At 39.9% G+C, this 23,213-nt stretch overlaps 1 protein-coding gene across 21 annotated transcripts in view; it reads right to left on the minus strand.

The window, feature by feature from the left end:
- ULK4 (unc-51 like kinase 4) overlaps positions 1-23,213 on the minus strand; it is a 509,803-nt gene that overhangs the window by 448,299 nt on the left and 38,291 nt on the right. For all 21 annotated transcript variants that reach the window (XR_008706191.1, XM_055558092.1, XM_055558086.1 and 18 more), the window contains exon 17: positions 17,620-17,698. Coding sequence is in view for 20 of the 21 variants with exons in the window: in XM_055558092.1 (XP_055414067.1) it covers positions 17,620-17,698 (79 nt within the window). In the remaining variant the exon portion in view is untranslated. The remainder of the gene's footprint in view (positions 1-17,619; positions 17,699-23,213) is intronic.

A 23,213-nucleotide genomic window follows, 5' to 3' on the forward strand; every position in this document is an offset into this window, starting at 1 on the left:
AACAGCAGAACACAATTATGCATGCTTATTATATAAATGTTTTCCTAAGCACTCAAGTTACCATCATCTGATAATAAAATTGAATCTTTTTGATATATAATAATTTAAAAGCTATGGCACAGAGACATAGCTCCAATACTGTAGTTTGGAGCTGGCTATATATATATGTATATATAAAGCTCACATCTATATATATATATATATATATATATATATAAAACTAGTATTATTTACTTGTTACTATATTCTTAACATCATCTTTTCAACACTCCTCAGATAGAAATACAACGGAAGCTCATTTTTAAATTGCATTTTTCTGCTTCAGGGATCAGCTCTGATGAGTTGTATTCTCGGCAATTCTTTCCATCACCAATTCTCTTCCCATGTTTCTTTCATCTAACAGAAAATTAAATGTGATGGCTTGCTAGTTCCCAAGGATTACTAAATTACATCACATTCAAATATATAGGCCTCACAATGGCTGCTCTAAAAATATTAAGCCCAGGTAAAATGAGCATAAAAATTAGTCAGACAGAAAACATAGAAGCTAAAAATCATTCTACAAGATGTCAGGTAAGAAATTAAATGAATTCTATCATTATAAGAAATTAGGAAACACGCCTTTTAAATATGCTTTGATGTGAGATGTTTAATTTGTATGCAGAAGTTGATTCAAATATGCCAATTCCCCAAATGATAGGAACTTCAACATCATGGCTTAAAAGAACAAACCCAGAACATTTCACATCATTCTACACAAAGGCATGAACATGATTCAACTCCTGCTTTGTTAATTTCAACACATTTTATCTCTCATGATGTCCAAAAGGTAAGAGAAGAAGTTTGTTTAGCAGGGAGGTACAAGGGCAAATCCACTGAAACTAACAATGGGGAAGGGCTACACACGATACCAGTCCCAGCTCGGGGCCTCGCACAAGCCAGAAATGGTCACACAGTGTCCGGTGTGAAAGGTGGTGTCCTCCAGCCCTACGACACAGGAACTACCGAGGAGGCGGAAGTGAGGGACGCAGCACCTGAGGGGCCGCTGAATAACCCTGACAAGAAGGGGAACAGACACTCCACAAGGCAGGGGCAGTTTCTCAGGGAAACACACAGCACCATTTCTACAGATTGCCATCAACAAGAAAATCCTGCTCCAATGCAGGTTTTAGAGAGAAAAAAGTTCACAAAAACATGGTTAATGTATCAAGAGTTCTTCCCATCAGCGATACGTTGCTGAGGGCTCTATCCTGGGCTCCAACACAAACCCTCATGTACACAGCACTGATCTTAAAGGAGTCCTTACTGTGGGACAGGTTTCAATAGCACTTTATCCAAAGGAGACAGAGATCATTCTCCCTGAGATTTCGGTGGAAAACCGATGTCTCTCGGTGCTTCACGTTGCCCTGCCGCAGCAAGCATCTTGAGCCGGAATCCAAGTGTGTACTTTGAGGCGAGGTGAGGCTGGTGTCTTCCTCACTCCAGCTCACCATCTCAAACCCTTGGTCTTGACCAAGGACCTGTGGTTCTGAGTCTTGCATCATGACATCACACCGTCATGATGACGACATGAGCTCAGCGCCCTCAGCTACTGACCCCCGGCTCACACTTCTTGTCCCCTGAGGCCACGGGCTCCTGGCTCATCACCGTCCTCTCCACAGGTACTCCTGCCCCCATCTTCAGCCAAGTGGCCGTCTCCGTGAAGGACACACCAGAACCCTGACCACACAACAGTCCCTTGAGCTCATCACTCACTTCCCTGTTCCTTTACCCTGAATCAGCCGCTGACCCACCATCACACCCGGACCCCTCACGGTATCCCCAATACTTCCCCAATTCAAACACTCCCTCACCGCCACTCAGAGCTTCTCTCAAGCTTCCTTATCCAAAGCCCTTCAGCAATATTTCTTTAAACATCCAAGCCCATGAGCCCACCACCTTCTCACTGTCTTTACACACTTTACAGACGGGGTTCTGGGGAGAAAGACTTAAAACAGTAAGGCCTCAGGCAAGAGGGCTTGGGAGTGACCACTCCCTCCCCTCAATAGACTCAACCCTTCCCTTGATTAAAACCCAACTGTCTTTCACAGAACATCACACAACCACTAGGCAGACTGCGATGAAGAATTTAAGGTGAAATAAATCAAACTCGGTTTCTATGGAGCCCTCTTTTCTTACCATTCTGAGATGACAGCTCCGTATCTTCTCTGCCTTTCTGCGGTGGTGACCTTGATGTACTCCATCATCAGAAGCCTTTAGATACAAGATCCCTCACTCTCCACCACCAAATCTTACCCCCACTCCATCTACACTGATTAATCCTTTCTTCCTGTGACAGTGAATTGTATCCATTCTCTGCTTTAAGGCAATCAGCCTGATATCATTCACGCTATGTTGCCTGCCCTGCACCTTCTCATAAAGCTAAAAAAACCTGATGTTGCGAAAATATAAATAAACATGTATCGATGTATGTACTATTACATACAAATGTGTGTGTGTGTACATTACACTATATGGGGGGGTGGGAGTTGAATACCAGTGAACTCATACAAGCCCTGAGCTGTTTTGGGCGGAAGGTTTTTTACTAATGTATTCACAGACACAGGCTTCTCCAAATTTGTGTCTTCTTCCATCAGTTCCAGAAAGTTGTGTTATTCAGGCAACTTGACCATTTAAGTCATCAAGTAAGTAGGCATGAAATTACTCAGTCCCTTGAACGTTTGGTTTTCTCCCTGCTGTCTTCCTTCCAGTCCTGATATTGTTTATTTGCATTTTCTCTTTATTTTCTTTTGACTATACGTTTTAATAATTTTAAGTTAACAAAATATGAACTATTGGTTTTATTGGGTTTTATATAGTTACTTTTCCAGTTCGTTGATATCAGCTCTTACTTTTTATTATTTCCTTTATTTTAATAGAGTTGGGTTGAATTTGCTCTTTTTTCTAAGTTTCTTAAAATGGAACTTAAAACGTTTTTGATTTACAATATAGTGGTTTTCAAACTATAGTCCCGGAACCAGCAACATTAAAAAGTCATCTGGGAACTTACTGAGACGCAAATGCTTATGCTCTCCTGCAGACCTACTGAATGAGAAACGCTGGAAGTGAGGTCCAACAATCCACATTTTAACAAACCTTCCCAGTAATTCTGATGTGCATGAGGCTTTTCACAGCTAATGTTCACCATACAAGCACTTAAAGCTGTGGATTATTCCCCTCTTAGTACCATTGTAACAGAATCACAAAAACCTTGATGTGTTAGGTGTCCTTCATCATTAAGTTTAAATGTAACATAAATCCTCTTGGGAGATCTTCATTAACACATGAGTTACTGTTGGTAGGAATGTAAATTGGTACAGGCACTAAGAAGAACAGTATGAAGGTTCCTTAAAAAACTAAAATTAGAGTTACCAGTAAGATCCACTCCTGGGCATGTATCTGGAGAAAAGTCTAATTTGAGAAGACATACACCGACTGTTCACTGCGGCACTATTTACAATAGTCGAGACATGAAGACAACCTAAATGCCCATCGACAGATGAATGGATAAAGAAGATGCAGTAGATTAAATATATATGCAATGGAATATACTCAGCCATAAAAAAAGAATGAAATAACGTCACTCGCAGCAGCATGGATGAACCTAGAGAATATCATACTACATGAAGTAAGCCAGACAAAGACAAATAGGATACCACTTCTGTGTGGAACTTTTAAAAAAAAGATACAAATGAACTTATTTACAAAATAGAAATAAATCCATAGAAACAGAAAACAAACTTATGGTTACCAAAGGGGAAAGGAGCAGGGGATAATTTAGGAATCTGGGACTAGCATATATACACTCCTATAAAAATAGATAAGCAACAAGGACCTAGTATACAGCACAGGAAGCTATACTCAGTATCTTGTATAAGAGAAAAGAGTGTAACAATAGATCTGTATCACGTGTAGCTAAATCACCACCCTGTACATCTGAAACTAGCACAGCATTTTAGGCCGACTATACTTCAATTAAATAAATCATGAAACTGATGAATAAAGAAAACAAACATCAAGTACTTAAAGTAATTTGCTTAATTTCTAAACATTTGAGAAATTTTCTAGGTTTCCTCTTATCAACTTCTAATTTCATCCCATCATTGTAAGAGAACATATCCTAAGTGATTTTAATCCTTTGTTAAGATAAGTTTTATGGCTGACAATAACATCTTAGTAAATATTCAGTGTGCATTTTAAATAAATGTATTTTACAGTTGTTTGAATTAGTATTCTGTAAATGTCAATTAATTCAATTTCATTCATATCATTCAAATCTTCTATCAATATGTTCTTTTTTTCTTGCCTGTTTAAAAAATATTCAATTTTTAACATATTTAGTAACATATTTGTCTACTTCTCCTTTTAGTTCTGTCAATTTTCCCTTTATTTTAAAGTGCTTATAGTTGGTACATATAAATTCAGGGTTGTTAATACTTCCTAATGCACTGAAGGAGCCTCCCTGGTGGCTCAATGGTAAAGAATGCACCTCCCACAGAGGTCCTTTGTCTCCATAGGTTAGTTCATTCCTGAATATTTAATTTTGTTGCAATGGTGAAAGGAATTGTTTCCTTAGTTTCTCTGACTTATCACTGCTAATATATAGGAGTGCAAGGGATTTCTGTGTATTAAATTTTATATCCTGCAATTTTACTATATTCATTGATTAGCACTAATAATTTTCTGGTGGCATCTTTAGGGTTTTCTATGTAAAGAATCATGTCATCTGCAAACTGTGTGAGTTTTACTTCTTTTCCAAACTGGATTCCTTTTATTTCTTTTTCTTATCTGATTGCTGTGGCTAGAACTTCGAAAACTATGCTGAATAACAGTGGCGAGAGTAGGCACCCTTGTCTTGGTCCTGATTTTAGAGGAAATGCTTTCAATTTTTCACAATTAAGAATAATGTTTGAAATGGGTTTGTCATATATGGCCTTTATTATGTTGACACGTTCCTTCTATGCCTACTTTCTGGAGAAACTTTTTATTATAAATGGGTGTTGCATTTTCCCAAAATCTTTCTCTGCATCTATTGAGGTGACCGTATGGTTTTTATTTTTCAGTTTGTTGATACGGTATGTTACACTGACTGATTTGCCTATATTGACGAATCCTTGCATCCCTGAGATAAAGCCCATTTGATCATGATGTATGATCTTTTTAATGTGTTGTTGGATTCTGTTTGCTAGATTTTGTTGAGGATTTTTATAAGACTCTGATGAAAGAACTTAGAGATGACACAAATAGATGAAGAGATATACCATGTTCTTGGATTGGAAGAATGAATACTATGAAAATAACTACACTATCCAAAGCAATCAGTAGATTCAATGCAATCCCCATCAAACTACCAATGGTATTTTTCACAGAACTAGAACAAACAATTTTACAATTTGTATAGAAACACAAAAGACCCCAAATAGCCAAAGCAATTCTGAGAAAGAATGGAGCTGGAGGAATCAACCTTTCTGACTTCAGACTTTACTACAAAGCTACAGTTATTAAGACAGTATGGTACTTGCACAAAAACAGACATATAGACCAATGGAACAAGAGAGAAAGCCTGGAGATAAATCCTCGCACTTACGGTCACCTTACCTTTGACAAAGGAGGCAAAGACACAATGGAGAAAAGACCATCCTTCAATTAGTGATGCTGGGAGAACAGGGCAACTACGTGTAAGAGAATAAAATTAGAGCACTTCCTAACACCACACACAAAAACAATAAACTCAAAATGGACTGAAGACCTGAAGGTAAGACCAGAAACTATCAAACTTAGGAGAAAACATAGGCAGAACACTCTCTGTCATAAACCACAGCAAGATCCTCTATGACCTGCCTCCTAGAGTGATGGAAATAAAAACAAAAACAAAGGGGATCTAATTAAACTTAGAAGCTTTTGCACAACTAAGGAAACCATAAGCAAAGTGAAAAGACAACCCTCAGAATGAGAGGCAAAAATAGCAAATGAAACAACTGACAAAGAACTAATCTCCAAAATACACAAGCTCAATACCAGAAAAACAAACAACCCAATCAGAAAATGGGCAGAAGACCTAAACAGACATGTCTCCAAAAAAGACATATGGATGGCTAATAAACACATGAAAAGATGCCCAACGTCACTTGTTATTCAGTTCAGTTCAGTCGCTCAGTCATGTCCGACTCTTTGCAACCCCATGAATCACAGCACGCCAGGCCTCCCTGTCCATCACCAACTCCTGGAGTTCAGGCTCATGTCCATCGAGTTGGTGATGCCATCCAGCCATCTCATACTTTGTCGTGTTATTAGAGAAGAACAAATCAAAATCACAATGAGATATCACCTCACATGGGTCAGAACGGCCATCATCAAAAAATCTACAAACAATAAATGATGGAGAGGAGGTGGAGAAGACGGAACCCTCTTACACTGTTGGTGGGAATATAAATTGATACAGCCACTATGGAGAACAGTACAGAGGTTCCTTAAAAAACTAGGAAGAAAACTTACATATGACCCAGCAATCCCACTACTAGGCATACACCCTGAGGAAATCGTAACTGAAAAAGAAACGTACTCCAGTGTTCACTGCAGCACTATTTACAATAGCTAGTGCCGGGAGCCAGCACGGGAGTCCCCACCCCGTGACAAGGCCATGTGGGAGAGTTCTGGTGGGCAAGGCGAGCCAGAACTCGAGGGGTGCCCCTCTGGGCCTGCCTGAGCATCTACCCCCAAACCAAAATCTGTCTGTTTTACTATTTCACGACTTTCACCAACTCCTCTGACATTAACGGGGGGCTATCCCCGACCACCTTTCTCTTAAGAAAATCAATTTAAAACTCTAGTTAATAAGTCTCCTGGACATATTAGGAATGTTCCAATTCAAACCCCTCTGATGACTTTCTAGCTTGCCTGACAAGTTTGTTCAGATTCACAGCCTCCCAACCACAAGAGGCACGAGCTTAAGATATTCTAACAATGCAGAGCTTCTCAGAGAATAGAACTAGCAGAGGATTTCTTTGTTGAGCTAATGCTTGCTGCCAAGTTTCCATATCCCTTACCTACTGTGTCCCTGGGAGTGTATTGATATAGTTGGTGCATAGAAATGTAAGTAGTAGCTTTAATGTTTGCAACCTTGGACCCCGGAGTTAATTCTTTTCTTGTTATATCCCACCACTTTTTGCCCTATAGGTATGCAACTTTATCTAATGCTTTTGGAGGGTGGCGCCTGACTTTAGAATAATCATCTTTAGAGAAAAATAAGTTTTCTGAGGAAAAGGGTCATAAAATGTTAACAGGCTTCCTGGCCAGAAGATGATGTAAATCACCTAAAGCTTTTGCATATGATAAGTTTGAAAGCCTGGCTTCAATAGGGATCAAGGACTGCTGACCTTGCATGACTCTACCCCTTCCCCCATTATCCTCTATGCACAACTTAAGGTATAAAAACTACTTTGGAAAATAAAGTGCAGGCCTTGCTCACCAAAGCTTGTTCTCCCCATGTCATTCTTTCTCTTTCCTTTTCCTTTTCAGGCTGACCCCCTGGAGCGCAGGGGCTCTCTGCGTTCACTTTCCTGCCTGGGCTTCTAAGACCCACTTCAGAAGGTGCCTAAGGTGGGGCACCTTCTGTGATTCGAGAGAGCGCCTGCGGCCTACATGAACAGAGCAAGTCCCTTGCTGGGGCGTTATTGGCTTTCTGCATAAACCAAGGAATATCAGCCTCTTTTCTCTCCTCTATTTTCTTAACTGCAAAATTCTCTTTCTCTCTTTATCTATTCTTTCGCCAACGCCGTCCTCCTGAGGGAATCCCTGGATCCAACCGGGGCTGGACCCCGGTAAGCTAGGACACAGAAGCAACCTAGACATCGGTCAACAGATGAATGGATAAAGAAGTTGTAGTACATATACACAATGGAATATTACTTAGGTATAAAAAGGAATGCATTTGAGTCGGTTCTAATGAGGTGGACAAACCTAGAGCCTATTATACAAAGTGCAGTAAGTCAGAAAGACAAATATTGTATATTTACACTTAAAAATGGAGTTTAGAAAGATAGTATTGATGAACCCATCTACAGGGCAGCAGTGGAGATGCAGACAAAGAGAACAGACTTATGGGCACAGTGAGGAAGAGAGAAGGTGGGATGATTTGAGAGAGCAGCCCTGAAACATACACATTACCACATGTAAAGTACACAGACAGTGGGAATTTTCTGTTTGACATAGGGAACCCAAAGTTAGTGCTCTGTGACAACCAAGAGGGGTTGGATGGGGAAAGAGGTTTAAGAGGGAGGGGACATATGCATACCTATGGCTGATTTATGCTGATGTATGGCAGAAACCACCACAATATTGTAAAGTAACTGTCCTCCAATTCAAAATTTTTAAAAATTATTTTAAAAAAGAATCTGCCTGCCAATGCACGAGACACACGTTCAATCCCTGAGTCAGGAAGATCCTCTGGAAAAGGAATTGGCAACCCACTCCAGTATTTTTGCCAGGAAAATGCCATGGACAGAGGAGCCTGGCAGGCTACGGTCCATGGGGTCTCAAAAGAGTGGGACACGACTTTGCGACTAAACAACAAAATGCATTGAAACTTTTATTATGAAACACCTATCTCTATCTCTAGTGTTACTCCCTCAGTGTCTATCTTTTTATTAACATAGCCATGCAGCTTTCTTATTAGTAGTGTTGCTATGGTATATCTTTTTCCGTGTTTTTAGTCTATCTTCATATTTAAAGTATGTCTTATGTAAACTTCATATAGCTAGGTTTCTCTTTTTAATCCAGTATGACAACCTGTGCCTTTTAAATGAAGTATCTAGGCCACTGAACTTTAATGTAATTATTAATGTGATGTGGTATAAGTCTATCATCTTGCTATTCACTTTCTATTTGTCCCATTTGATCTTTCTCCCTTTAATCCTCCTTTCCCAACTTTTGATTGAGTTCAGAATTGCATTGCATTTCTTCTACTGACCAAATTAGCTATAGCTGGCTGCTTACTTTTTTACTGGATACTCTTGAGATTATGATAGCATCTGTTAAGTAATCACATTTCACCTTACATCAGCATTACCCTATTTCACATACAATGCAAAAACACATACAATGTGTACATACAACATAATATACACAAAAACTATAGAATGAGCTAGAAAAAAATGTTTGATGAGATAATTATTGGAAATTTTCCAAAATTTTCTGAAGTCTCCGGATAACTTGGAGGCTGTGTGTTTGTGTGTTGACTGACACTCCCTGGAGCCCAGCAGAAAGCAGTAGGGTGAGAGGTCAAAGAGAAGCAGAAATTTCAACAATTGCCCAGAGCTGGGGATGTAAGAGTTTGGCGGTCAAGTCCCACCAAGTTAGGAAATGGGACTCAGTCCCTTGACCTGGGAAGACTGCTGGGTTCTACTTGGAGCAAAGGCCCGAGGATAAGCCAGTTGAAAACACAGCTCACACAGTCAGCTTCCTTTCTTCCAAGTTGGGTGTCCCCTCCACCTTCTACCTACTTCTGTTCTATATTGTCTAGATTCCTTATCATTATTGGCAGAAGCTTCTCATCCATTACCAGAACCACAACTCCAACCCAGGTCTGATTTTTATGTCAGTTTCTCACCTGGAAAGAAGTGTAAACGCACACTCCAAACAGTAATAAAACCCAAAAAGTCTGGTTACAAACTTCCATAAAAACTTTAAACTTTTCTAGAGCTAAAGATAAAATCAACAAGCTTCCTTGATACCTCCCAGTGTAGATAAGTGGACTGCTCCTTTTCTTATTCTTCCTGCAAATTCCCCTTCTTAACTAAAGGTGTAGCTCTTCAAGAGCCTTGAGTTCAGTTCAGTTCAGTCACTCAGTCGTGTCCGACTCTTTGTGACCCCATGAATTGCAGCACACCAGGCCTCCCTGTCCATCACCAACTCCCAGAGTTCACTCAGACTCACGTCCATCGAGTCAGTGATGCCATCCAGCCATCTCATCCTCTGTCGTCCCCTTCTCCTCCTGCACCCAATCCCTCCCAGCATCAGAGTCTTTTCCAATGAGTCAACTCTTCACATGAGGTGGCCAAAATATTGGAGTTTCAGCTTTAGAATCATTCCCTCCAAAGAAATCCCAGGGCTGATCTCCTTCAGAATGGACTGGTTGGATCTCCTTGCAGTCCAAGGGACTCTCAAGAGTCTTCTCCAACACCACAGTTCAAAGGCATCAATTCTTCGGCGCTCAGCTTTCTTCACAGTCCAATTCTCACATCCATACATGACCACAGGAAAAACCATAGCCTTGACTAGACGAACCTTTGTTGGCAAAGGAATGTCTCTGCTTTTGAATATGTTATCTAGGTTGGTCATAACTTTCCTTCCAAGGAGTAAGCGTCTTTTAATTTCATGGCTGCAGTCACCATCTGCAGTGATTTTGGAGCCCAAAAAAATAAAGTCTGACACTGTTTCCACTGTTTCCCCTGTTTCCCCATCTATTTCCCATGAAGTGATGGGACCAGATGTCATGATCTTCATTTTCTGAATGTTGAGCTTTAAGCCAACTTTTTCACTCTCCACTTTCACTTTCATCAAGAGGCTTTTTAGTTCCTCTTCGCTTTCTGCCATAAGGGTGGTGTCATCTGCATATCTGAGGTTATTGATATTTCTCCCGGCAATCTTGATTCCAGCTTGTGCTTCTTCCACCCCAGCGTTTCTCATGATGTACTCTGCATATAAGTTAAATAAGCAGCCTGACAATATAAAGCCTTGACATACTCCTTTTCCTATTTAGAACCAGTCTGTTGTTCCATATCCAGTTCTAACTGTTGCTTCCTGACCTGCATATAGGTTTCTTAAGAGGCAGGTCAGGTGGTCTGGTATTCTCATCTCTTTCAGAATTTTCCACAGTTTATTGTGATCCACACAGTCAAAGGCTTTGGCATCAGAGGGCAGATACACTGAAACCATACTCACAGAAAACTAGTCAATCTAATCACACTAGGACCACAGCCTTGTCTAAATCAATGAAACTAAGCCATGCCCGTGGGGCCACCCAAGACAGGCAGGTCACGGTGGAGAGGTCTGACAGAACGTGGTCAAGAGCCTTAGTTCCAACTAACTGCTGCTGGGCAACCTAAGACGTCAGCTTCTGTTCTCAAGTTCCACCAGCTCTCTAAACTCAACGACAGTAACTGCCACCCTGCCCTGCCTCAGATAGCCTCAAAGTCTTACCATTTCACATTTCAGCTCCCTGTTTTTGACTTGTGTGAATTTCCCTTACTTTCCCGGACATCCAACTAACTATTTTAAAGTCTTTGTTACATTTTATCCTGTATTTCTAGATTTTTTTGGTTTTGCTGCTGTGGGAGGATTTCCAAGTAATCTAAGTAGCTAAGTTGTCATAGTTCGAAAAACATATGCTATTTTATAAGTAGAGAAAAACAAGTATAATAGACGGTACACGGGAAAAACTCTAGGTAAAAATGTCATTTATGTACATGAAACATGTACATCCCACAAAGTGGAACAAGTATCATTTGTTTTTCAAAAAAAGTGATACATTGGAAATGAGGATTGTGGGAAATAAGGACCATGGCAGAGCTCGCTGTGTGCAGTTGATTCAGTAATGAAAAGCTGCAGCATGCAAGGCACCGGGGGAGCAGTGCAACTGTGCAGCGTAACAGAGAACAAGAACTTGAAGTGGACACGCTATACCACAACCTTTCAAATACATGCCGGAACAGTCAACTGTCCGTAAATACAGTTCATCATGTCCTGCATTTAGAGTTCCACAGGCACACAACGTTCAGAGAGACCTAAGCTGAATAATGCCTCAAATCACCGCTTAACGTAAAATTCAAATCTAAAACCACAGGGAATTTGGCTCTATGTTATGTGGCAGCCTGGATGGGAGGGGAGTTTGCGGGAGAATGGATACATGTATATGTCTGGCTGAGTCCCTCTGCTGTCCACCTCAAGCTATCACAACATTATTAATTAGCTATACTCCAATACAAAACAAAAAGCTTTAAAAAAAAAAAGTCTAAAACCAATTCAGTAGAACGCTGAATAACAGAGAGTCAATACCCGTAAGTTATGATTTCATAAGATAATGATTATCCTACCAAAAAAAATTAGGACATAAAAAGGAAAATAAATGTGAAAACTAGATGAATTTTCAAACAGTAACAGCAATAATACAGTTGCATACACAATGGACTAAGTGAATCAGTCTGCTGAAAATGAGAGAAAAATACAGTGGGAATTAGTGACAGTTAATACATTGATTAGCGTGTCATGAACTAAAAGGTTAAAACAGGACAGTTACGATTCATGTAACTCTTCAAGTTATTTTCTTACTGTACACCCAACTTGGCAGTGAAAGTGACACTGCCAAGGAGACATCTGGCATCACCTCTTTAATCAAATGATCCAAGTAAGTTCAAACTCCATGTTTCCTGACACGATGAAATATGAAGGACCCAGCATCATCTATGATATAGGTTTTCTAAAAAGAACTTAACTTGAATCCATCAAGTCTCTAGACCTAACTTAAAATTTATAGGAAACGGTGGGACTAGAGAATCAAAACTAATGATACCAAGAGAAAGCAAATAGACAAATATAAACACTGCACAAGGCAACTCACGCGGGCTTTTCAAGAACTTAGTGTCATGGGGGGAAACCATGGGGAGAGAAATCCAGAAAAAATATGAGCAAAAAGAATCCAACAGAGCCTTATAAAGATGTTAATACATCACGAGTGGAAGGCCTTCTAAAAATGCTAGGGTGGTTTAATTTTAGGTTTGATATAACCTATCTATTAATAGAGACAGGAATAAAACCCATACAATCACCTCTATAGATGTCACAGAATGAAATTTAACACTCATTCATGTTAAAAAAATATGCTAAAAATAAAGAACTTGGTAGATGCTAATTTAACATGATTTTATACCAAGGCCAAGTATTAATGAAAACACAGAGCACTGAAAACTCTCTTTCATTGGTGAAAGGAGTTTAAGGCTATACAACTGTTTCAGAAAACAGATTAGATGACCCTGTGAAGTTGAACATACACATATCCTATGACCTAGTAACGCTAACTCCTGGGTTTATCCAACAGAAGGCTCACATAAGTGCATCAAACTGTTTTTACAAGATTTACCTGTAATAGCCAAACATGGCAAACAACCCGAATGTCCATCACCAGCAGTGTGATTGTGTAATTAAAGGGAATGACAGACACCTAAGACGAGAGTGGATTTCACAAACATGACATGAAACAGAAGAAGCCAGAGACCACGTGCCATGTGATTCCATTTAAACATAACTCAGTGATAGGCAAAGTAATCGCGGCATCAGAAGGTACGGCAGTAGTCACCTTCAGAGCAGAGGGAGAGATCAGTGATCACGATCAGGCCGGAAGGGTCTCCTGGCGAGCTGGCAATGCTCTGTTTCTTGAACCAGGAGCAGTTTCCTGGGCCTCCACTTTGCAACAATTCACTAAGCATGAAATGTATGTTTAGTGCACATTTCTGTATATCTGTAACACTTCAGTAAAAAGAGTATTACCATCTTTAATCCAAAAAGCACACACAAAGCAATCCCTGAGTCTATAATCCCAAAATATGTAACACAAAAGGAAAATATATATAGTTATATATCAAATTGGTGACAAGATTATTTGAATTGATCTGAAAACACAGTAGATTGTATCCCCAGGACCAAAAAGTAATAATAGTAACTTAAATAGCGCTTTGTAATTTTATTGTTACTAATAATATGGTTATTACTTTTAAACCACTTATTAACTATCGGTTAAAGAAGATAAGTGCATTAATGTCATGACCAATGAAGGTTTTCAGCCTCTAACAAGAGCACTTGAATTTTTAAATAGAAAAGTTGTGAACTGAAAGTATGGGTACGAGTGAACTTGCGATTTTTCTCTTTTCGAACATTTCCTAGCTAGAAGAAACGACAATCCCAGCATCAGTGACACCCAGACCCAGACTGTGCTCTCTAAACACCACTGTCAGCTAAAATTAAATAAGGTTTCTTGTAGAACTGACTTCAGAACTAAGGCTGACTATTCCCAAGAACAGTGAAATCTTCTTGAAATCTTAGAAAGCAACTAAGTTATCAGAGACAACAACTGGCTCACCCAGAAAGGAGAAAGGAGCAAACTCGAATGGGCTGCTGTTGGACTGAGATGGAACTCAGTCCACAAGACTAATGCCTACAGAAGACTGAAATATACAAACATACATATGTAAATCCGTAATTTCTTAATACAAAAAAAAAATCCCACTGGACAGAATTAAGACTACTAATGCACAACGTGTTATTCTGAATATTGGTCTACAAAGGTGGATAATCATTCATCCTGCCTTTGCTAAACACACTGTATTTTTGGATAGCCAATTAGCTGAGATGGGAAAGTTCTAATACCAGCTGTAAATGAGAAAGCAATTATAGAAAGAAAAAAATTATCATTTTGGGAACCCTGAAGGACTAATGGCAGGGTTAGGGTTAGGGTTAGGGTTAGGGCACTAGGCGCTGATCATCGATAGAGGCTAGAACTTTGCAGAGTGATGGAAAAGTTCAAAACCATAGCGCTGGCAGCACTTGAAGCTAGCAACCAGTCACGCTATCACTAGCCAGACATTATTATTCGCATCTTCCTGTGAGTCAGTAGGAAACACAGAGCACCAACTAGGAAGAATTCCTACCCTTTCTCCATAAAACAACTTGAATCTAAGCAAGTCTGCATATCTAAGCAGTTCATGGGAAATACAGGTGAAAGAAGACCACTAAGGAGAGAATAAAACTTAATGGAATTCAGCTCCGGTCAAAACAAGTGCCAATTTGTCTTTGATAAACAAATGGCACTAAAAAATAACAGGAAAATGTTTGAAATTCAGGGACTTAATAGTCAATGTTCTGTAAATGCAGTACCGGACCTTGTTTCAGTCCTGGTTCAATGAAAAAACACACAATGACATGTGTGAGACATCAGGGAAATCTGAACACTGACTGGTATTCAGTATCAGGCAACCACTGGCGATTGTGTTAGCTGTGATAACAGCATGGTGGCTGTATTTTTTAAAAGCCTTTTCTGTTAGATATATATACTAGAGCATTTATGAACACAGTATGAGGTCTACGATTTTTTTTTTTAATACTATAGCGGGGGTTGGGGAGTGGGAATGTCCCTGGCAGTCCAGTGGTTAGGATTCCACACTTTCTGCTTGGGGCTGGAGTTCAATCCCTGGTCAGGAAACTAAGATCCAACAAGCAGGCCACACAGCACCACCAAAAAACAAACAAAGAAAAAAAACTGTAACGGGGAGGGAGAGGCATAGGGAGGAGACAGGGAGGGGAGTGAGAGGGTAAGACGACAGACAATATTCGTAAAATGTCAGTAACTGTTGGAAGTGAGCTCAGTATTTCAGCCTCTCTACTTTTATGTATATTGAGATTTTCCACAATGAATATGTTTAATGAAGGGATCAGACTAGAGTATCTGTTAACATTCCTTCCAGTTCTGAATCTTAAGGTTTTATATTCAATTTCCTAAAATATATCCACTGCATGTTTAAGATTTAAATATATGTAACATAATATCATAATATTTATTTCAAATTATTACACATAAGAACCACAACAAACGCAGGGTTATAAATGTGTTGCCCAGGAGGAAAAGTATAAGAAGCTGGCTATATTTTTCTGTAGAAAACATAAGGAAGAAGTTAATAAATGCTTCTAAATATATACAAGAGACCACAACTAGCTCTTTTCTGTAGCCAGTGATGGCAGAATAAGATGGAAGGGACTTAAACTGTATCATAAGAAAAGTAAAATAGATTTTTCTCCATCCATCTCTTCTGTCTCCTGATAACAAATTATACTGCCACACTTTCTTACCATTCTTGTAATCGTTTATTAAATCTTTTAACAGGGACTGAATACCAGATGTACACACGTTACTTGGCTGGCTAGGCACCATGGATTACAGTGATGAATAATGAGGTTCTATAAAAAGAGAATGAAACAGTGCCATTTGCAGCAACATGGATAGACAGAGATTATGATACCAAGTGAAGTTAAGACAGAGAATGACAAGTATCATATGATATCACTTATATATGGAATCTTTTCAAAAGAAAGATAATACACATCAACCTATGTACAAAACAGAAATAGACCCAACAAAACAGAAAGAGACCCACAGACAAAGGAAAAAAAAAAACTTATAGCTACCAAAGGGGAAAGGGGAGGAGGATAAATTAAGAGTTTGGGATTAACATATATACACTACTACATATAAAATAGATAACAAACAAGGGCCTATTTGTATAGCACAGAAAACCATACTTAGTATTTTGTAATAACTTATAAGGGGAAAGAATCTGAAAAAAGAAGAGATATAGACAGATATACGTATAACTGAATCACTTTGCTGGACACCTGAAAGTGACACATTGTAAATTATACTTCAATAAAAAAATAAAATTTTAAAAATTAATAGAATAAAATGAGGTCTATGCCTTTAAAATGCCTACAGGATCTTCAACCACGAGTTTTATTGAAAGGTACTGGAGAAAACTACATATGAACACACAATTGTGCTACAGAAACCTCGTCTCAAAAGAGTTCTGAACCTAAGGTCATAGATGGGCCTCACAGGAGTCCTCATCTCCTGAAATGACTGCACTGTTCTCAAGAGGCTGTCGTGACTGTCCTTAATCTAAAATGGGACCGGAATCACATCTCATGCAGCAGAAACCAAAAAAAAACAGGGAAACGACAAACAAAGTGCCATGTACTGCCAAGCTTATTTCTTCCTGAAGTTCTAGCTTGTAAAAACTTTGTTTCCAGTGTTTGAGCGTCCCCTAGTGGTTGTCTCAATTGCTACAGTCAATTGGTCTTAATGGCGGTTACCTTGTAAACTTTGTTTCCTGTGTTTGAGTGCCATCTAGTGGTTGTATCGATTGTTACAGAACTAAAAAATTTGTTGGATTCAATAGACATGAACTTGGGCAAATTTCAGGAGATAGTGAGAGGCAGGGAGGCTTGGCGAGCTGCAGTCCGTGGGATTTCAAAGAGTCAGACACGACTCAGTGACTGAACAACACAACACAAAAATTTTGTAAGCAGTAACAGAATTTTTAAACAGATGGCATTAGAAAGGAGCACCTGACACAATTTCAAGTTACTTTGAAAATCCCTCCTTATCCAACAGAAAACAATTCACAATATAGTATATGTTAATTCAAGTTTCCTAGATAGCTAAATACACACTATTACTTTTTAAAATTAACAGCGGCAGACATCGAAGAAATCTAGTTAATGAAACAAGCTTCATCCAAAAATGGTTAAAACCACGATGAACAGAGCCCTGAAGCCATGTAACTCCACCACACCTCCCTCAGTAACTGCCAGCGTTGAAAATGAGAGGCAGCGCTGAAGTGTGGCGGTCTGCCGAGGTTACTTTACAGCGGCTGCCACATTCCACGAGAAGCAATCAAGTCAACACCCACGAGAGCCGTATGTTCTAAAATTGAGAACATTCTCTGCCATTCATAGCATTTCAGTAATAAAACAAATTACCTCAATAACAGGTGCATTTTTCTGGAGCTCAGATGTGTGTGAGGCCAGTAAACCAATCACCCGAGCGACCTTGGCCCTTCTGTAAACAGAGAGAAAATGGGTTCTGAAGTGGAGAGTTAGGACCAAGGAAATCAACCCCATTTAGTTACATTACACAACTGTTAGCATCAACATGAGAGAAAAGTGGGATGGCATGGGGTGAGCATACATTCCCCCACGTGTATGGCCCAGAGGCATGTTCCCTTGTGTACACAGGGAGACATGAACACAACGCCCTCTGCAGCACCATCTGTGTGCATGCGTGCACTGTCACTCAGCCGTGTCCGACTCTTTGTGACCCCATGGACTGTAGCCCACCAGGCTCCTCTGTCCATGGGATTCTCCAGGCAAGAACACTGGAGTGGGCTGCCGTTTCCACCTCCAGGGGACCTTCCCGACGCACAGATCAAACCTGCATATCTGGCGTCTCCTGCTCTATGGGGACGCACAGTCGGACACGACTGAAGTGACTTAGCAGCAGCAGCACTGGCAGGTGGATTCTTTACCACTGAGCTACCTGGAAAGTCCATTTGTAATGGTGACAAAAACTGAAGCTGTGCTTTAATAGTGAAATAGAAAGTAAAAATTTTTCAGTCTTTGCCAGAGAGAAGAAAAAAATAGTAATTACCCCTTTCAGTATGTGAATGGTTAAATAAACTGTGGTACATACAGACAATGGAATATCTGGAATATCTGACAATGGAATAAAAAGAATGAGCTATCAGCCATGAAAAGACATGGAGGAACCTTAAATGTGTGTTACTAAGGGAAAAAAGCCAATCGGAAAAAACTACATACTTTATGATCCCAACTACATGACACTCTGGAAAAGGCAAAACAATGGAGGCAATAAAAAGTTCAGTGGCTAAATAAAAGTCAGAGGTATGAACAGGCAGAACCCAGATTTGCTTATAATCCAATAAAAACTGTATGATACCATAATGATGGCAACACATCATTCAACAGTGTCCAAACCCGCAGACTGTTCACACCAGAATGAACTGTACTGCAAAGTACCGAGTCGGATGATTTTGACATGTCCGTTTAGGAGCCTCATTTGTAACAAATGTGCCGTTCAGGTGGGAGATACTGATACCTGGAGAGGCAACACGCATGGGGAGCAGAGGCACGTGGGAAATCTCTTTACCGTGCCCTCAATTTGCAGTAAGCCTAAGACTGCTCTAAAAAATAAATTCGATAAAAACCAAGAAAGGGTGGATTTTATCTCAATAATCGAGTAAGAAAGCACAAGAAAATGCAGAGTCAAGAGATACAAAATCCCACATCCATCCTACAGGAGTTTCAGGAGCAGAAAAAGGATGAAATAGAGATGATAAAATCATAAGGACAGAGAAAAGCAAAAGAAAGGCTAAAGCCTTTAAGAGACCTACTGGCAAGGAAAATTTGTAAAAAGATATATCCTAGTAAAATGTTGCAGGCCTGCAATATAAAGAAAAATTCTTTTTTCACTGAAAAACAGAATGAAGCTGGTCACATGTAAGAGGAAGAAGAAAGAGGTGGGCTGCCCTGAGTCTTCCAAAACTGCAGTCAGCACACGAGTGAATGAGCACACTCAAGGATGGGTGTGGTCTGGAGGTCCTGGGAGGCCTCATTCAGCCTGCTGGGCCTGAGCCCCAGAACCACAGCCAGAAAGTTTCAAAGGAAGGAGCAACTCCAGAAGCACAGCCTCTGAGAGACATTCTTCTTAAAAAAAGTTTTTTTTTTAATTCTGAAAGAAACTGACCAAATGAAATCCAATCCATCAAAAAGTGAAGTAACTCACAAATGGAGAAACTGTATTTTTAAAAAAAAAACTGACAATGAGCATTTACTTTATTAAAGTATCAAACTGTACCAAAAACTAGAAAACTCCTTCCTAGAACATCCAGGGAACCGAAAACAATATTGAAAAACAAGAACAAAGTTGAAGTCACATTTTCTGATTTCAAAACTTACTACAAAACTATGGTGATTGAGACGCTGCGGTACTCACAGAAAGACAGATTTATAGATCCATGAAACAACAGAGAGCCCGGAAACAAACCCTCACCGTACGCGGTCAACGTGACTATCAGCAAGGCTGCCGACAGCATTTAATGGGGAGAGGACAGTCCTTTCAAAGAACAGTGCTGGGGAAACTGGAGATACATACACAAAAGAACGAACCTGGGGCTTTCCTGGTGGCTCGCTGGTAAAGAACCCACCTGCCGATGCAGATGACAGGAGTTTGATCCCTGCTTTCGGGAAGACCCCACATGCCTCAGGGCACCTACACCTGTGCGCCACAGCCACCGAGCCTGAGCTCTCGAACCCGCCAGCTGCAACTACGGAAGCCCTCGCCCCCTGCAGCCTATGCTCTGCTACGAGAGAAGCCACCGCAGTGAGAAGCTTGTGCGCAACTAGACAGGAGCCCCTGCTTGCTGCAACCAGAGAAAAGCCAGGTGGCAACAGTCAAAAATAAATAATTAAAAAAAAAAACCTGGACTCTTACCTAATACTGTATTAAAAAACAAAAAACTCAAAATAGATCAAACACCTAAATGTAAGAGCTAAAACTATAAAACTCGTAATTCAGTTCAGTCGCTCAGTCATGTCCAACTCTTTGTGACCCCATGGACTAGAGCACGCCAGGCTTCCCTGTCCTTCACCATCTCCCGGAGTTCGCTCAAACTCAAGTCCATTTAGTCGGTCAATGCTATCCAACCATCTCGTCCTCTGTCACCCCTTTCTCCTCCTGCCCCCAATCTTTATGGTCATGATTTTCAAGCCCGGCATCATATTTTTCTTAGCAAATGAAGACGTTCTGACTGGAGTGGAATAGAGGTTCTGGTACATTTGCAAATGAATTTGTGTCTGTGTATGGACCTTTCATATAAAAATCTTTTATATAAGGAAGTGTAGAAACACTCACATTACTGATGGACACTGTACAGGCAGAACAGAAGCCTGTCCTGGAGAAGACCAGAGTCCTGGGGCTTGTCTCTGAAACAAGGGGTGACTTTGGGCAGTGGTGACCCCCAAGGTCAGAGGAATCTGAAATGGGGTTTCCCACCAAACATGGAGGCTGGTAGTCCTGTTCAGACTTACAAACATTCCAGTAAAGAGTGCAGAATAGAAAAAAACATGAATGTAAAAGCTTTATGTATTGGATGTGGCAATGATTTCTTGACTATGACACTAAAATCACAAACAAAAGAAAAAAATGAAAAACCTGGTTGCATCAAAATTTTTAAATGTAGGCATCAAAGAAGACTATCAACAGAACAAAAAGGCAACTCACAGAATGGGAGATAAGTCATGTACCTAACACAGGGTTAATATCCAGAATACACACAGAACTCCTATAAATAAACTAAGGCAACCAAAAGTGGGCAAAGGACCTGAAAAGACATCTCTCCAAAGAAGATAAACAAATGACCAATACGGACATGAAAAGATGCTTGACATTACTAGTCATTAGTGAAATGCAAATCAAAACCACACTGTATATAACTTCATACCCATTAGAAGAGCTACTACCGAAAAGAAAAGAGAAATGGAAAAAACTAAGGGTTGAAGAGGATGAGGACAAACTAGAACCCTCACACATTGGTGGTGGGAATGCAAAATAGCGCAGACGTTGTGTAAAATAGTATGACGGTATTCTCAAGAAACTGAACAAAACATTATCAAATAATCCAGCAATTCCACTCCCAGGCATATTACCCAAAAGAACTGAAAGCAGGGACTCAGACAGGTATTTGCACACCAGTGCTCACAACCACACTATCTGCAATAGTCAGAATTAGAAGCAACTCCAGTGTCCATCAACAGATGAAAAGACAAACTGTGGCATACACATATGCGGAATATTATTCAGCCCTTAAAAAGTAAGACTTTCTGATCCATGCTGCAAGACAGATGAACTTTGAAAGCATTAAGGTAAGTGAAATAATGCAGACACCAAAGCACAAATGTATGATCTCACTCCTATTAAGTACCATGAAGATGGAAATTCATAGAAACAAAAGAACTGAGATTATCAGGGTCTTGGAAGAGGAGGGATCAGGATTACTGGATAAGAGCTTCTGTTTGGAACTGAAAAAGTTCTGGAAATTGACAATGATCATGGTTGCACAGCATCAGTACTACAATATACATAATGCCATGGAGTTATACACTTTAAATGGCTAAATGATAAATTTCGTTATGTACATTTTATAAATAAAATTTCTTAAATTACAATATTATGCACTATCTGTGAAGTATACCTCCGTAAAGTTGATTGACAAAGGTTATGCTGGGAAAGACTGAGAGCAGGAGGAAAAGGGGGCAACAAAGGATGCGATGACTGGATGGCATTATCGACTCAATAGACAAGAGTCTGAACAAACCCAGGGAGACAGTAAGAGACAAGGAAGCCTGGCATGCTGCAGTTCATCTGGTCATAAAGAGTAGAACATGACTTAGCAACGGAACAACAAACAGTAAGATTTTATAAATGTTCACTATTATGAGTTCTAACAAAAGGGCATTTTTATACAAAGTGACTGGGAACGCAGGCTGATATGTTTCTACAGAGCATTTCGGCAATTTATCAGAAGTCACAAAAATTATCTATTGCTCTCTACCTGTTCATTCTAATTCTACAAATCTGCCCTGAGAGGAAAAACAAAAAATAGATAGGCACAAAGATTTAAGCACAAAAATGTTCACCAGTGTATTATTTACAATATTATAATACTACCCAAAAATAGGGGCAGGGTAAATAAAATGATCAAATGTTCATAGCCTATAAAAAGAGGCATACCACAAAAAAAATCCTGGGCAAAAAAATTAATGACATGAAAAATATATAATGCGTTATATAAAGGGAAGAGAAACTTACAAAATTACACCACATTATTTTTCATTTTGTTTTCCTATATACAGAACACCACCAAGGAGCGAGCATACCTACTTCAACAGTGATTATCCCCTAGCTGAGTTAAAGACCCTGATCATATGCGGTCAAGGTGATAAGACCTGGATCAGAAAAAGCATCACTGGAAGAAGTAGTATTTGAATGGACAATGAGAGTAAAATAAGACTCCGAGCAGAGGGCTCATCTAGCCATCATTTTCCTCAAATTAAAACTGTTTTACAAGTAACTGAAAGTCACTCAGTTGTGTCCAGCTCTTTGCGACCCCATGGACTATGCAGTCCATGGAATTCTCTAGGCCAGAATACTGGAGTGGGTAGCCTTTCCCCTCTCCAGGAGATCTTCCAACCCATGGATCAAACCCAGGTCTCCCACATTACAGGTGGATGCTTTACCAGCTGAGCCACAGGGGAAGCCCAAGAATACTGGAGTGGGTAGCCTTTCCCTTTTCCAGCAGATCTTCCCAACCCAGAGATGGAACTAGGGTCTGCTGCATTGCAGGCAGATTCTTTACCCACTGAGCTATCAGGGAAGCCCGTTTACAAGTAAACTTCAATCTAAAAAACAGTAGTACCTGGAAAGGATTAAGAGTGTCTGTTTTTTTTTAAAAAAAAAAAAAGAGTGTCTGTTTTTAAAAGTCAGCAGGGGGCACCCC

This window comes from Bubalus kerabau, chromosome 20 (genome assembly GCF_029407905.1).
Source record: "Bubalus kerabau isolate K-KA32 ecotype Philippines breed swamp buffalo chromosome 20, PCC_UOA_SB_1v2, whole genome shotgun sequence".
Lineage (NCBI taxonomy): Eukaryota > Metazoa > Chordata > Mammalia > Artiodactyla > Bovidae > Bubalus > Bubalus kerabau.